General features: G+C 43.3%; 1 protein-coding gene across 2 annotated transcripts in view; it reads right to left on the bottom strand.

Moving 5' to 3' along the window:
* ubr2 (ubiquitin protein ligase E3 component n-recognin 2) overlaps positions 1-18401 on the bottom strand; it is a 111206-nt gene that overhangs the window by 45698 nt on the left and 47107 nt on the right. For both annotated transcript variants that reach the window (XR_011927684.1, XM_072450369.1), the window contains exons 18-20: positions 18349-18401; positions 17692-17808; positions 12178-12241 (exon numbers count right to left, since the gene is read on the bottom strand). The exon at positions 18349-18401 is cut by the window's right edge and continues 13 nt beyond it. Coding sequence is in view for 1 of the 2 variants with exons in the window: in XM_072450369.1 (XP_072306470.1) it covers positions 12178-12241; positions 17692-17808; positions 18349-18401 (234 nt within the window). In the remaining variant the exon portion in view is untranslated. The remainder of the gene's footprint in view (positions 1-12177; positions 12242-17691; positions 17809-18348) is intronic.

The raw sequence follows: 18401 nt of genomic DNA, 5'->3' as shown, positions 1-18401 counted from the left end.
GAGTAACACTACTGAGACACACACAAGCGTTACAATTCTGAGACACACACAAGAGTTACACTACTGAGACACACACATGTGTTACACTACTGAGACACACACAGGTGTTACACTACTGGGACACACACAAGTGTTACACTACTGAGACACAAACAAGAGTAACACTACTGAGACACAAACAAGAGTAACACTACTGAGACACACACAAGTGTTACACTACTGAGACACACACAAGTGTTACACTACTGAGACACAAACAAGAGTAACACTACTGAGACACACACAAGCGTTACAATACTGAGACACACACAAGAGTTACACTACTGAGACACACACAAGAGTAACACTACTGAGACACACACATGTGTTACACTACTGAGACACACACAAGTGTTACACTACTGAGACACACACAAGTGTTACACTACTGAGACACACACAAGTGTTACACTACTGAGACACAAACAAGAGTAACACTACTGAGACACACACATGTGTTACACTACTGAGACACACACAAGTGTTACACTACTGAGACACACACAAGTGTTACACTACTGAGACACACACAAGTGTTACACTACTGAGACACACACAAGTGTTACACTACTGAGACACAAACAAGAGTAACACTACTGAGACACACACAAGTGTTACACTACTGAGACACACACAAGTGTTACACTACTGAGACACAAACAAGAGTAACACTACTGAGACACACACAAGCGTTACAATACTGTGACACACACAAGAGTTACACTACTGAGACACACACAAGCGTTACACTACTGAGACACACACAAGAGTAACACTACTGAGACACACACAAGCGTTACAATTCTGAGACACACACAAGAGTTACACTACTGAGACACACACAAGCGTTACACTACTGAGACACACACAAGCGTTACACTACTCAGACACACACAAGAGTTACACTACTGAGACACACACAAGTGTTACACTACTGAGACACACACAAGCGTTACAATACTGAGACACACACAAGAGTTACACTACTGAGACACACACAAGTGTTACACTACTGAGACACACACAAGCGTTACACTACTGAGACACACACAAGTGTTACACTACTGAGACACACACAAGTGTTACACTACTGAGACACACACAAGTGTTACACTACTGAGACACACACATGTGTTACACTACTGAGACACACACAAGTGTTACACTACTGAGACACACACAAGTGTTACACTACTGAGACACACACAAGTGTTACACTACTGAGACACATACAAGTGTTACACTACTGAGACACACACAAGGGTTACACTACTGAGACACACACAAGTGTTACACTACTGAGACACACACAAGTGTTACACTACTGAGACACACACAAGGGTTACACTACTGAGACACACACAAGGGTTACACTACTGAGACACACACAAGTGTTACACTACTGAGACACACACAAGTGTTACACTACTGAGACACACACAAGTGTTACACTACTGAGACACACACAAGTGTTACACTACTGAGACACACACATGTGTTACACTACTGAGACACACACAAGTGTTACACTACTGAGATACACACATGTGTTACACTACTGAGACACACACATGTGTTACACTACTGAGACACACACAAGTGTTACACTACTGAGACACACACAAGTGTTACACTACTGAGACACAAACAAAAGTTACACTACTGATACACACACAAGTGTTACACTACTGAGACACACACATGTGTTACACTACTGAGACACACACAAGTGTTACACTACTGAGACACACACAAGTGTTACACTACTGAGACACACACATGTGTTACACTACTGAGACACACACAAGTGTTACACTACTGAGACACACACAAGTGTTACACTACTGAGACACAAACAAGAGTAACACTACTGAGACACACACAAGCGTTACACTACTGAGACACACACAAGCGTTACACTACTGAGACACACACAAGCGTTACACTACTGAGACACACACAAGTGTTACACTACTGAGACACACACAAGTGTTACACTACTGAGACACACACAAGTGTTAGACTACTGAGACACACACAAGTGTTACACTACTGAGACACACACAAGTGTTACACTACTGAGACACACACAAGTGTTACACTGCTGAGACACACACAAGTGTTACACTATTGAGACACACACAAGTGTTACACTACTGAGACACACACAAGAGTTACACTACTGAGACACACACAAGTGTTACACTACTGAGACACACACATGTGTTACACTACTGAGACACACACAAGTGTTACACTACTGAGACACACACATGTGTTACACTACTGAGACACACACAAGTGTTACACTACTGAGACACACACAAGAGTTACACTACTGAGACACACACAAGTGTTACACTACTGAGACACACACATGTGTTACACTACTGAGACACACACAAGTGTTACACTACTGAGACACACACAAGTGTTACACTACTGAGACACACACATGTGTTACACTACTGAGACACACACAAGTGTTACACTACTGAGACACACACAAGTGTTACACTACTGAGACACAAACAAGAGTAACACTACTGAGACACACACAAACGTTACACTACTGAGACACACACAAGTGTTACACTACTGAGACACACACAAGTGTTACACTACTGAGACACACACAAGTGTTACACTACTGAGACACACACAAGTGTTACACTACTGAGACACAAACAAGAGTTACACTACTGAGACACACACAAGCGTTACACTACTGAGACACACACAAGAGTAACACTACTGAGACACACACAAGCGTTACAATTCTGAGACACACACAAGAGTTACACTACTGAGACACACACATGTGTTACACTACTGAGACACACACAGGTGTTACACTACTGGGACACACACAAGTGTTACACTACTGAGACACAAACAAGAGTAACACTACTGAGACACACACATGTGTTACACTACTGAGACACACACAAGTGTTACACTACTGAGACACACACAAGTGTTACACTACTGAGACACAAACAAGAGTAACACTACTGAGACACACACAAGTGTTACACTACTGAGACACACACAAGTGTTACACTACTGAGACACAAACAAGAGTAACACTACTGAGACACACACAAGCGTTACAATACTGAGACACACACAAGAGTTACACTACTGAGACACACACAAGAGTAACACTACTGAGACACACACATGTGTTACACTACTGAGACACACACAAGTGTTACACTACTGAGACACACACAAGTGTTACACTACTGAGACACACACAAGTGTTACACTACTGAGACACAAACAAGAGTAACACTACTGAGACACACACATGTGTTACACTACTGAGACACACACAAGTGTTACACTACTGAGACACACACAAGTGTTACACTACTGAGACACACACAAGTGTTACACTACTGAGACACACACAAGTGTTACACTACTGAGACACAAACAAGAGTAACACTACTGAGACACACACAAGTGTTACACTACTGAGACACAAACAAGAGTAACACTACTGAGACACACACAAGCGTTACAATACTGTGACACACACAAGAGTTACACTACTGAGACACACACAAGCGTTACACTACTGAGACACACACAAGAGTAACACTACTGAGACACACACAAGCGTTACAATTCTGAGACACACACAAGAGTTACACTACTGAGACACACACAAGCGTTACACTACTGAGACACACACAAGCGTTACACTACTCAGACACACACAAGAGTTACACTACTGAGACACACACAAGTGTTACACTACTGAGACACACACAAGCGTTACAATACTGAGACACACACAAGAGTTACACTACTGAGACACACACAAGTGTTACACTACTGAGACACACACAAGCGTTACACTACTGAGACACACACAAGTGTTACACTACTGAGACACACACAAGTGTTACACTACTGAGACACAAACAAGAGTAACACTACTGAGACACACAAGCGTTACAATACTGAGACACACACACAAGAGTTACACTACTGAGACACACACAAGAGTAACACTACTGAGACACACACATGTGTTACACTACTGAGACACACACAAGTGTTACACTACTGAGACACACACAAGTGTTACACTACTGAGACACACACAAGTGTTACACTACTGAGACACACACAAGTGTTACACTACTGAGACACAAACAAGAGTTACACTACTGAGACACACACATGTGTTACAATACTGAGACACACACAAGTGTTACACTACTGAGACACAAACAAGAGTAACACTACTGAGACACACACAAGCGTTACAATACTGAGACACACACAAGTGTTACACTACTGAGACACACACAAGTGTTACACTACTGAGACACACACAAGTGTTACACTACTGAGACACACACAAGCGTTACACTACTGAGACACACACAAGTGTTACACTACTGAGACACACACAAGCGTTACACTACTGAGACACACACAAGAGTAACACTACTGAGACACACACAAGCGTTACAATTCTGAGACACACACAAGAGTTACACTACTGAGACACACACAAGCGTTACACTACTGAGACACACACAAGCGTTACACTACTCAGACACACACAAGAGTTACACTACTGAGACACACACAAGTGTTACACTACTGAGACACACACAAGCGTTACAATACTGAGACACACACAAGAGTTACACTACTGAGACACACACAAGTGTTACACTACTGAGACACACACAAGCGTTACACTACTGAGACACACACAAGTGTTACACTACTGAGACACACACAAGTGTTACACTACTGAGACACACACAAGTGTTACACTACTGAGACACACACAAGAGTTACACTACTGAGACACACACAAGTGTTACACTACTGAGACACACACAAGAACAACACTACTGAGACACACACAAGAGTTACACTACTGAGACACAAAGAAGAGTTACACTACTGAGACACACACAAGAGTAACACTACTGAGACACACACAAGTGTTAGACTACTGAGACACACACAAGTGTTACACTACTGAGACACACACAAGTGTTACACTACTGAGACACACACAAGTGTTACACTACTGAGACACACACAAGTGTTACACTACTGAGACACACACAAGTGTTACACTATTGAGACACACACAAGTGTTACACTACTGAGACACACACAAGAGTTACACTACTGAGACACACACAAGTGTTACACTACTGAGACACACACATGTGTTACACTACTGAGACACACACAAGTGTTACACTACTGAGACACACACATGTGTTACACTACTGAGACACACACAAGTGTTACACTACTGAGACACACACAAGAGTTACACTACTGAGACACACACAAGTGTTACACTACTGAGACACACACATGTGTTACACTACTGAGACACACACAAGTGTTACACTACTGAGACACACACAAGCGTTACACTACTGAGACACACACAAGCGTTACACTACTCAGACACACACAAGAGTTACACTACTGAGACACACACAAGTGTTACACTACTGAGACACACACAAGCGTTACAATACTGAGACACACACAAGAGTTACACTACTGAGACACACACAAGTGTTACACTACTGAGACACACACAAGCGTTACACTACTGAGACACACACAAGTGTTACACTACTGAGACACACACAAGTGTTACACTACTGAGACACACACAAGTGTTACACTACTGAGACACACACAAGAGTTACACTACTGAGACACACACAAGTGTTACACTACTGAGACACACACAAGTGTTACACTACTGAGACACACACAAGTGTTACACTACTGAGACACACACAAGAGTTACACTACTGAGACACACACAAGTGTTACACTACTGAGACACACACAAGAACAACACTACTGAGACACACACAAGAGTTACACTACTGAGACACAAAGAAGAGTTACACTACTGAGACACACACAAGAGTAACACTACTGAGACACACACAAGTGTTAGACTACTGAGAAACACACAAGTGTTACACTACTGAGACACACACAAGTGTTACACTACTGAGACACACACAAGAGTTACACTACTGAGACACACACAAGTGTTACACTACTGAGACACACACATGTGTTACACTACTGAGACACACACAAGTGTTACACTACTGAGACACACACATGTGTTACACTACTGAGACACACACAAGTGTTACACTACTGAGACACACACAAGAGTTACACTACTGAGACACACACAAGTGTTACACTACTGAGACACACACATGTGTTACACTACTGAGACACACACAAGTGTTACACTACTGAGACACACACAAGTGTTACACTACTGAGACACACACATGTGTTACACTACTGAGACACACACAAGTGTTACACTACTGAGACACACACAAGTGTTACACTACTGAGACACAAACAAGAGTAACACTACTGAGACACACACAAGCGTTACACTACTGAGACACACACAAGTGTTACACTACTGAGACACACACAAGTGTTACACTACTGAGACACACACAAGTGTTACACTACTGAGACACACACAAGTGTTACACTACTGAGACACAAACAAGAGTTACACTACTGAGACACACACAAGCGTTACACTACTGAGACACACACAAGAGTAACACTACTGAGACACACACAAGCGTTACAATTCTGAGACACACACAAGAGTTACACTACTGAGACACACACATGTGTTACACTACTGAGACACACACAAGTGTTACACTACTGAGACACACACAAGTGTTACACTACTGAGACACAAACAAGAGTAACACTACTGAGACACACACATGTGTTACACTACTGAGACACACACAAGTGTTACACTACTGAGACACACACAAGTGTTACACTACTGAGACACAAACAAGAGTAACACTACTGAGACACACACAAGTGTTACACTACTGAGACACACACAAGTGTTACACTACTGAGACACAAACAAGAGTAACACTACTGAGACACACACAAGCGTTACACTACTCAGACACACACAAGAGTTACACTACTGAGACACACACAAGTGTTACACTACTGAGACACACACAAGCGTTACAATACTGAGACACACACAAGAGTTACACTACTGAGACACACACAAGTGTTACACTACTGAGACACACACAAGCGTTACACTACTGAGACACACACAAGTGTTACACTACTGAGACACACACAAGAGTTACACTACTGAGACACACACAAGTGTTACACTACTGAGACACACACATGTGTTACACTACTGAGACACACACAAGTGTTACACTACTGAGACACACACAAGTGTTACACTACTGAGACACACACATGTGTTACACTACTGAGACACACACAAGTGTTACACTACTGAGACACACACAAGTGTTACACTACTGAGACACAAACAAGAGTAACACTACTGAGACACACACAAGCGTTACACTACTGAGACACACACAAGTGTTACACTACTGAGACACACACAAGTGTTACACTACTGAGACACACACAAGTGTTACACTACTGAGACACACACAAGTGTTACACTACTGAGACACAAACAAGAGTTACACTACTGAGACACACACAAGCGTTACACTACTGAGACACACACAAGAGTAACACTACTGAGACACACACAAGCGTTACAATTCTGAGACACACACAAGAGTTACACTACTGAGACACACACATGTGTTACACTACTGAGACACACACAAGTGTTACACTACTGAGACACACACAAGTGTTACACTACTGAGACACAAACAAGAGTAACACTACTGAGACACACACATGTGTTACACTACTGAGACACACACAAGTGTTACACTACTGAGACACACACAAGTGTTACACTACTGAGACACAAACAAGAGTAACACTACTGAGACACACACAAGTGTTACACTACTGAGACACACACAAGTGTTACACTACTGAGACACAAACAAGAGTAACACTACTGAGACACACACAAGCGTTACAATACTGAGACACACACAAGAGTTACACTACTGAGACACACACAAGAGTAACACTACTGAGACACACACAAGCGTTACACTACTCAGACACACACAAGAGTTACACTACTGAGACACACACAAGTGTTACACTACTGAGACACACACAAGCGTTACAATACTGAGACACACACAAGAGTTACACTACTGAGACACACACAAGTGTTACACTACTGAGACACACACAAGCGTTACACTACTGAGACACACACAAGTGTTACACTACTGAGACACACACAAGTGTTACACTACTGAGACACAAACAAGAGTAACACTACTGAGACACACAAGCGTTACAATACTAAGACACACACACAAGAGTTACACTACTGAGACACACACAAGAGTAACACTACTGAGACACACACATGTGTTACACTACTGAGACACACACAAGTGTTACACTACTGAGACACACACAAGTGTTACACTACTGAGACACACACAAGTGTTACACTACTGAGACACACACAAGTGTTACACTACTGAGACACAAACAAGAGTTACACTACTGAGACACACACATGTGTTACAATACTGAGACACACACAAGTGTTACACTACTGAGACACAAACAAGAGTAACACTACTGAGACACACACAAGCGTTACAATACTGAGACACACACAAGTGTTACACTACTGAGACACACACAAGTGTTACACTACTGAGACACACACAAGTGTTACACTACTGAGACACACACAAGCGTTACACTACTGAGACACACACAAGTGTTACACTACTGAGACACACACAAGCGTTACACTACTGAGACACACACAAGAGTAACACTACTGAGACACACACAAGCGTTACAATTTTGAGACACACACAAGAGTTACACTACTGAGACACACACAAGCGTTACACTACTGAGACACACACAAGCGTTACACTACTCAGACACACACAAGAGTTACACTACTGAGACACACACAAGTGTTACACTACTGAGACACACACAAGCGTTACAATACTGAGACACACACAAGAGTTACACTACTGAGACACACACAAGTGTTACACTACTGAGACACACACAAGCGTTACACTACTGAGACACACACAAGTGTTAAACTACTGAGACACACACAAGTGTTACACTACTGAGACACACACAAGTGTTACACTACTGAGACACACACAAGTGTTACACTACTGAGACACAAACAAGAGTAACACTACTGAGACACACACAAGAGTAACACTACTGAGACACACACAAGCGTTACACTACTGAGACACACACAAGAGTAACACTACTGAGACACACACAAGCGTTACAATACTGAGACACACACAAGAGTTACACTACTGAGACACACACAAGCGTTACACTACTGAGACACACACAAGAGTTACACAACTGAGACACACACAAGAGTTACACAACTGAGACACACACAAGAACAACACTACTGAGACACACACAAGAGTTACACTACTGAGACACAAAGAAGAGTTACACTACTGAGACACACACAAGAGTAACACTACTGAGACACACACAAGCGTTACACTACTGAGACACACACAAGTATTACACTACTGAGACACACACAAGCGTTACACTACTGAGACACACACAAGTGTTACACTACTGAGACACACACAAGCGTTACAATACTGAGACACACACAAGCGTTACACTACTGAGACACACACAAGTGTTACACTACTGAGACACACACAAGCGTTACAATACTGAGACACACACAAGAGTTACACTACTGAGACACACACAAGCGTTACACTATTGAGACACACACAAGAGTTACACAACTGAGACACACACAAGTGTTACACTACTGAGACACACACAAGTGTTACACTACTGAGACACACACAAGTGTTACACTACTGAGACACACACAAGTGTTACACTACTGAGACACAAACAAGAGTAACACTACTGAGACACACACAAGTGTTACACTACTGAGACACACACAAGTGTTACACTACTGAGACACAAACAAGAGTAACACTACTGAGACACACACAAGCGTTACAATACTGAGACACACACAAGAGTTACACTACTGAGACACACACAAGCGTTACACTACTGAGACACACACAAGAGTAACACTACTGAGACACACACAAGCGTTACAATTCTGAGACACACACAAGAGTTACACTACTGAGACACACACAAGCGTTACACTACTGAGACACACACAAGCGTTACACTACTCAGACACACACAAGAGTTACACTACTGAGACACACACAAGTGTTACACTACTGAGACACACACAAGCGTTACAATACTGAGACACACACAAGAGTTACACTACTGAGACACACACAAGTGTTACACTACTGAGACACACACAAGCGTTACACTACTGAGACACACACAAGTGTTACACTACTGAGACACACACAAGTGTTACACTACTGAGACACACACAAGTGTTACACTACTGAGACACACACAAGTGTTACACTACTGAGACACAAACAAGAGTAACACTACTGAGACACACACAAGAGTAACACTACTGAGACACACACAAGCGTTACACTACTGAGACACACACAAGAGTAACACTACTGAGACACACACAAGCGTTACAATACTGAGACACACACAAGAGTTACACTACTGAGACACACACAAGCGTTACACTACTGAGACACACACAAGAGTTACACAACTGAGACACACACAAGAGTTACACAACTGAGACACACACAAGAACAACACTACTGAGACACACACAAGAGTTACACTACTGAGACACAAAGAAGAGTTACACTACTGAGACACACACAAGAGTAACACTACTGAGACACACACAAGCGTTACACTACTGAGACACACACAAGCGTTACACTACTGAGACACACACAAGCGTTACACTACTGAGACACACACAAGCGTTACACTACTGAGACACACACAAGCGTTACAATACTGAGACACACACAAGCGTTACACTACTGAGACACACACAAGTGTTACACTACTGAGACACACACAAGTGTTACACTACTGAGACACACACAAGAGTTACACTACTGAGACACACACAAGCGTTACACTACTGAGACACACACAAGAGTTACACAACTGAGACACACACAAGTATTACACTACTGAGACACACACAAGAGTTACACAACTGAGACACACACAAGTGTTACACTACTGAGACACACACAAGAGTAACACTACTGAGACACACACAAGTGTTACACTACTGAGACACACACAAGTGTTACACTACTGAGACACACACAAGTGTTACACTACTGAGACACACAAGTGTTACACTACTGAGACACACAAGAGTTACACTACTGACACAGACACAAGCACAACACTACTGAGACACATTAGGGTATTTATAACCCTACCCTAATATAATATTATTATATTAGGGTAGGGTTAGGGTCTTCACCTATGACCATGTTAGGGTAGGGTTAGGGTGTAGGGTGTTAGGGTTAGGGTCTTCACCTATGACCATGTTAGGGTAGGGTAAGGGTGTAGGGTGTTAGGGTCTTCACCTATGACCATGTTAGGGTAGGGTTAGGGTGTAGGGTGTTAGGGTTAGGGTCTTCACCTATGACCATGTTAGGGTAGGGTAAGGGTGTAGGGTGTTAGGGTCTTCACCTATGACCATGTTAGGGTAGGGTTAGGGTGGTAGGGTGTTAGGGTTAGGGTCTTCACCTATGACCATGTTAGGGTAGGGTTAGGGTGTAGGGTGTTAGGGTCTTCACCTATGGCCATGTTAGGGTAGGGTTAGGGTGGTAGGGTGTAGGGTGTTAGGGTTAGGGTCTTCATCTAAGACCATGTTAGGGTAGGGTTAGGGTTTTAGGGTGTAGGGTGTTAGGGTCTTCACCTATGACCATGTTATGGTAGGGTTAGGGTGTTAGGGTGTAGGGTGTTAGGGTCTTCACCTATGACCATGTTAGGGTAGGGTTAGGGTGTAGAGTGTTAGGGTCTTCACCTATGACCATGTTATGGTAGGGTTAGGGTGTTAGGGTGTAGGGTGTTAGGGTCTTCACCTATGACCATGTTAGGGTAGGGTTAGGGTGTAGAGTGTTAGGGTCTTCACCTATGACCATGTTAGGGTAGGGTTAGGGTGTAGAGTGTTAGGGTCTTCACCTATGACCATGATGATGAGGTGCAGCATCTCCTCGATCAGAGTGTTGTTCTGCTGAAGCAGGTCCTGAAAAACACAAACCAGTTCAAGAAAACAACTTCAAAATTACAACTGATCATCTTTAAATTGAGATAGAGATAGAGATTGGCTTGTCTATAGTGGTCAGTTTGGGTCAGGTGGTCAAGTGGTCAGGGGGTCAGGGGGTCAAGTGGTCAGGGGTCACAGTCGAGCCTGTGTCTGGAGCATTTCTTGTATTGGGAAATTTACATTTGGTCTACTTTTTAAAATAGTCATATCCCCGGGCCGTCTTTCAGAGGATGAGATTTGGTTACTTTTTAGTATATTTATTTTCATTGAGACATATATATATATAAATATAATATATAAATATGCATTACCACAGCATCTCTATGACACAGAACAGAACATACACTGACCAGAGTTAAACATCAACTAAACATTCAAAAACTAAACCACGGCATATTTAAATAAAAATAACAGTCCAAATTAGTCCAAATCTTTCAAAATTGTCCATTTCCAAATTAGGTTAATTCTGAATTTGACTTTTTCCATGTGTTTAATGTTAGTCACGATCTCAGTCCTGGATCGATGGTGATGTTTGTGACATTCATTTGTGATCTTGCCGCCAAGAGTGCATTTTAAAGGATAATATATTTTAAATTGTACTTTTGGACACAATAATATCATGATTGTGTCCATGGCAGGAGTTTTGGCCCAAGTAAATAGTTCTAAAATTGAAATGGCAATTATTCCCCTTTTTGTTCATAAGCCTTGATAAACGTCTCAGTCAGAGGTTATAAAGGTCATGGCCTTGATAAACGTCTCAGTCAGAGGTTATAAAGGTCATGACCTTGATAAACATCTCAGTCAGAGGTTATAAAGGTCATGGCCTTGATAAACATCTCAGTCAGAGGTAATAAAGGTCATGGCCTTGATAAACGTCTCAGTCAGAGGTAATAAAGGTCATGGCCTTGATAAACGTCTCAGTCAGAGGTAATAAAGGTCATGGCCTTGATAAACGTCTCAGTCAGAGGTAATAAAGGTCATGGCCTTGATAAACGTCTCAGTCAGAGGTAATAAAGGTCATGGCCTTGATAAACGTCTCAGTCAGAGGTTATAAAGGTCATGACCTTGATAAACATCTCGGTCAGAGGTTATAAAGGTCATGGCCTTGATAAACGTCTCAGTCAGAGGTAATAAAGGTCATGGCCTTGATAAACGTCTCAGTCAGAGGTAATAAAGGTCATGGCCTTGATAAACGTCTCAGTCAGAGGTAATAAAGGTCATGACCTTGATAAACATCTCAGTCAGAGGTAATAAAGGTCATGGCCTTGATAAACATCTCAGTCAGAGGTTATAAAGGTCATGGCCTTGATAAACGTCTCAGTCAGAGGTTATAAAGGTCATGGCCTTGATAAACGTCTCAGTCAGAGGTTATAAAGGTCATGACCTTGATAAACATCTCAGTCAGAGGTTATAAAGGTCATGGCCTTGATAAACATCTCAGTCAGAGGTAATAAAGGTCATGGCCTTGATAAACATCTCAGTCAGAGGTAATAAAGGTCATGGCCGTGATAAACGTCTCAGTCAGAGGTAATAAAGGTCATGGCCTTGATAAACGTCTCAGTCAGAGGTAATAAAGGTCATGGCCTTGATAAACGTCTCAGTCAGAGGTTATAAAGGTCATGGCCTTGATAAATGTCTCAGTCAGAGGTTATAAAGGTCATGGCCTTGATAAACGTCTCAGTCAGAGGTTATAAAGGTCATGGCCTTGATAAATGTCTCAGTCAGAGGTAATAAAGGTCATGGCCTTGATAAACGTCTCAGTCAGAGGTTATAAAGGTCATGGCCTTGATAAACGTCTCAGTCAGAGGTTATAAAGGTCATGGCCTTGATAAACATCTCAGTCAGAGGTAATAAAGGTCATGGCCTTGATAAATGTCTCAGTCAGAGGTTATAAAGGTCATGGCCTTGATAAATGTCTCAGTCAGAGGTAATAAAGGTCATGGCCTTGATAAACATCTCAGTCAGAGGTAATAAAGGTCATGGCCTTGATAAACGTCTCAGTCAGAGGTTATAAAGGTCATGGCCTTGATAAACGTCTCAGTCAGAGGTTATAAAGGTCATGGCCTTGATAAACGTCTCAGTCAGAGGTTATAAAGGTCATGACCTTGATAAACGTCTCAGTCAGAGGTAATAAAGGTCATGGCCTTGATAAACGTCTCAGTCAGAGGTAATAAAGGTCATGGCCTTGATAAACGTCTCAGTCAGAGGTAATAAAGGTCATGGCCTTGATAAACGTCTCAGTCAGAGGTTATAAAGGTCATGGCCTTGATAAACGTCTCAGTCAGAGGTAATAAAGGTCATGGCCTTGATAAACATCTCAGTCAGAGGTAATAAAGGTCATGGCCTTGATAAACGTCTCAGTCAGAGGTTATAAAGGTCATGGCCTTGATAAACGTCTCAGTCAGAGGTTATAAAGGTCATGACCGTGATAAATGTCTCAGTCAGAGGTTATAAAGGTCATGACCTTGATAAACATCTCAGTCAGAGGTAATAAAGGTCATGGCCTTGATAAATGTCTCAGTCAGAGGTTATAAAGGTCATGACCTTGATAAATGTCTCAGTCAGAGGTTATAAAGGTCATGACCTTGATAAACATCTCAGTCAGAGGTTATAAAGGTCATGACCTTGATAAACATCTCAGTCAGAGGTTATAATAACTCTTTATTTGTAAAAACCTATAAAAGCCTGTTTCTCTTTCCACACATCAAAGCTTTTCATGTGATTATCATTTAAATCTGGTGAAAAACCTTTAGACCTTTTGTCCTCCAGACCTTGAGTCTCAGGTCAGTTCTATTTGGCACAAAACCTTTGGTCATAAAACTTTACCAGTTTAAGATTGTAACATGTGTGTTTAGTTTGTATGTTCTGATCAGCTCCTTCCATGTTGTAAGAACAGATTTGAGCCAGGGATTCTTCACTTCCTCCGTCAAACTCAAGCGTCTGTCATCTGCAGTAAGACCTGTACAGGAACCTCCGGCACCACATTACTCTCAGTATAAGACCTGTACAGGAACCTCCGGCACCACATTACTCTCAGTAGAAGGCCTGTACAGGAACCCCCGGCACCACATGACTCTCAGCATAAGATCTGTACAGGAACCCCCGGCGCCACATGACTCTCAGTATAAGACCTGTACAGGAACCCCCGGCACCACATGACTCTCAGTATAAGGCCTGTACAGGAACCCCCGGCACCACATGACTCTCAGCATAAGATCTGTACAGGAACCCCCGGCGCCACATGACTCTCAGTATAAGACCTGTACAGGAACCTCCGGCACCACATGACTCTCAGTATAAGACCTGTACAGGAACCTCAGGCACTACATGACTCTCAGTATAAGACCTGTACAGGAACCCCCGGCGCCACATGACTCTCAGTATAAGACCTGTACAGGAACCTCAGGCACCACATGACTCTCAGTATAAGACCTGTACAGGAACCTCCGGCACCACATGACTCTCAGTATAAGACCTGTACAGGAACCCCCGGCACCACATGACTCTCAGTATAAGACCTGTACAGGAACCCCCGGCACCACATGACTCTCAGTATAAGACCTGTACAGGAACCCCCGGCACCACATGACTCTCAGTATAAGACCATTGAGCACAACATTCTGGATCACAGCAGCAACGTTCTGATTTCACCTGAAATAAAGTACTTTTCACACAAGGTAAACCCCGCCCCTTTTTCTTTTGATCATTGTAGAGTTCTAAATCAGATTCAAGGTTTCTTGTCTTATAAATCTAGAGATAATTTTATTCCATCATCAAACAGAGTCTGGAACAGAGAGAGACATCTGTCAAAACATTAATTATTGTAGTTTCTTTTGTAGTTTTTTGTAGTTTCGTTTGACAAACTATATGGTCTTATGTTGTCTTGTGTTTGTTGTCAGATTATACGTATTAAATTTGGGATTATTTGTTCCATTCTTCTGGACATAATTGACATCTATAAACGATAGTCCACATTCAGAATTGAACCCGTCACTCTCCAGAGATTTGTTCTTCAGTTTCTTGTATTTCCAACACTGTTATTTTTGCTCCTAATTTTTTATTTTGTTCTTCTGTCATAACGGGTTATGTGCCCTGAAAATAATACATTTCATATTTTTAACTCTTTTTTTATAGAAAGATTCAAATGCTTGAGTTTGGTCTCATTACTTTTAACAGTTGTTTTTTCCACTTCTTGTTTTCTAAGTTTCCAGGCGAATCATGTAGAAAACCCTTCAGTAAAGATCATTTCTGAACCATTTCTTGAGAAGTCAGATCGTTTTTCTTCCTCTAGCATTCTTGTTCTTGGTGTGTTCAGTCTGCACTGCAACATTTTATATCCGCCTTCGTTTCTTTCAATTGAATTCAATTTATTTTTGTAACGCCCAAAATCACAACAGCAGTTTCCTCGAAGGGCGACAGAGAAACAGATGAAACCATGTTCTTTATGCGGCGGCAATGGCAATAATCTAATCCCTCAAAACATCCCAGAACATGACGTCCGACTGGAGGAAAACAGAAGAGATCAGCCGCAAAGAGAGGAAAAGAGGGTATAACCCGTGTGTGTCGGGGCTAACCCTAACCCGTGTGTGTTGGGGGCTAACCCTAACCCGTGTGTGTCGGGGCTAACCCTAACCCGTGTGTGTCGGGGCTAATCCTAACCCGTGTGTGTCGGGGCTAATCCTAACCCGTGTGTGTCGGGGCTAACCCTAACCCGTGTGTGTTGGGGGCTAACCCTAACCCGTGTGTGTCGGGGCTAACCCTAACCCGTGTGTGTTGGGGCTAATCCTAACCCGTGTGTGTCGGGGCTAATCCTAACCCGTGTGTGTCGGGGCTAACCCTAACCCGTGTGTGTTGGGGGCTAACCCTAACCTGTGTGTTGGGGCTAATCCTAACCCGTGTGTGTCGGGGCTAATCCTAACCCGTGTGTGTCGGGGCTAACCCTAACCCGTGTGTGTTGGGGGCTAACCCTAACCCGTGTGTGTCGGGGCTAACCCTAACCCGTGTGTGTCGGGGCTAACCCTAACCCGTGTGTGTCGGGGCTAATCCTAACCCGTGTGTGTCGGGGCTAACCCTAACCCGTGTGTGTCGGGGCTAACCCTAACCCGTGTGTGTCGGGGCTAACCCCTGTGTGCCGGGGTTAATCCTAACTCGTGTGTGTCAGTAACCAAAATCCTAACCCGTGTATGTCAGTAACAAAACCCTAACCCGTGTGTGTCGGGGCTAATCCTAACCCGTGTGTGTCAGTAACAAAACCCTAACCCGTGTGTGTCAGTAACAAAACCCTAACCCGCGTGTTGTACAATCGACATGTTTAAATCAGTCGAGTCTTTTTGCTCCACACAAGCAGCAGCGACTGACTGAGAGTGACTAGACACGACTGAAAATGAGAATAAACTCAGGCTAAAGGTGGTGTAAACTGGGTTTAGTACCTTGTTGCTTTCTCTGAATCTCTTGCGTGAATCAACGGAGCTGAAAATGTGGAACAATTCAAACCGACTCAGAACGATCATCAGGAAGTGGTTTGGATCCATCATCGACGCTGCAACCTGAAAACAGACGACACCAGTTCACAGCGCCGCAATATGTCTACACCCGGTCTACACCCGGTCTACACCCGGCCTACACCCGGTCTACACCCGGTCTACACCCGGCCTACACCCGGCCTACACCCGGCCTACACCCGGCCTACACCCGGTCTACACCTGGCCTACACCCGGCCTACACCCGGTCTACACCCGGTCTACACTCTGTCTATACCCGGTCTACACCCGGTCTACACCTGGCCTACACCCGGCCTACACCCGGCCTACACCCGGTCTACACCCGGTCTACACTCTGTCTATACCCGGTCTACACCCGGTCTACACCCGGCCTACACCCGGTCTACACTCTGTCTATACCCGGTCTACAACCGGCCTACACCCGGCCTACACCCGGTCTACACCCGGCCTACACCCGGTCTACACTCTGTCTATACCCGGTCTACAACCGGCCTACACCCGGCCTACACCCGGTCTACACCCGGCCTACACCCGGTCTACACTCTGTCTATACCCGGTCTAAACCCTGTCTACACCCGCAGTTACCTGGAGCATGATGAGGTCTTTATCAAACATCTCCACTCGACACTTCACATTGT

The sequence above is a fragment of the Eucyclogobius newberryi genome, unplaced genomic scaffold (assembly GCF_026437365.1).
Source record: "Eucyclogobius newberryi isolate DKJ021-1_F unplaced genomic scaffold, fEucNew1.0.hap1 SCAF_18, whole genome shotgun sequence".
Classification (NCBI taxonomy): domain Eukaryota; kingdom Metazoa; phylum Chordata; class Actinopteri; order Gobiiformes; family Gobiidae; genus Eucyclogobius; species Eucyclogobius newberryi.
This window is presented reverse-complemented; position numbering and strand designations above follow the sequence as displayed.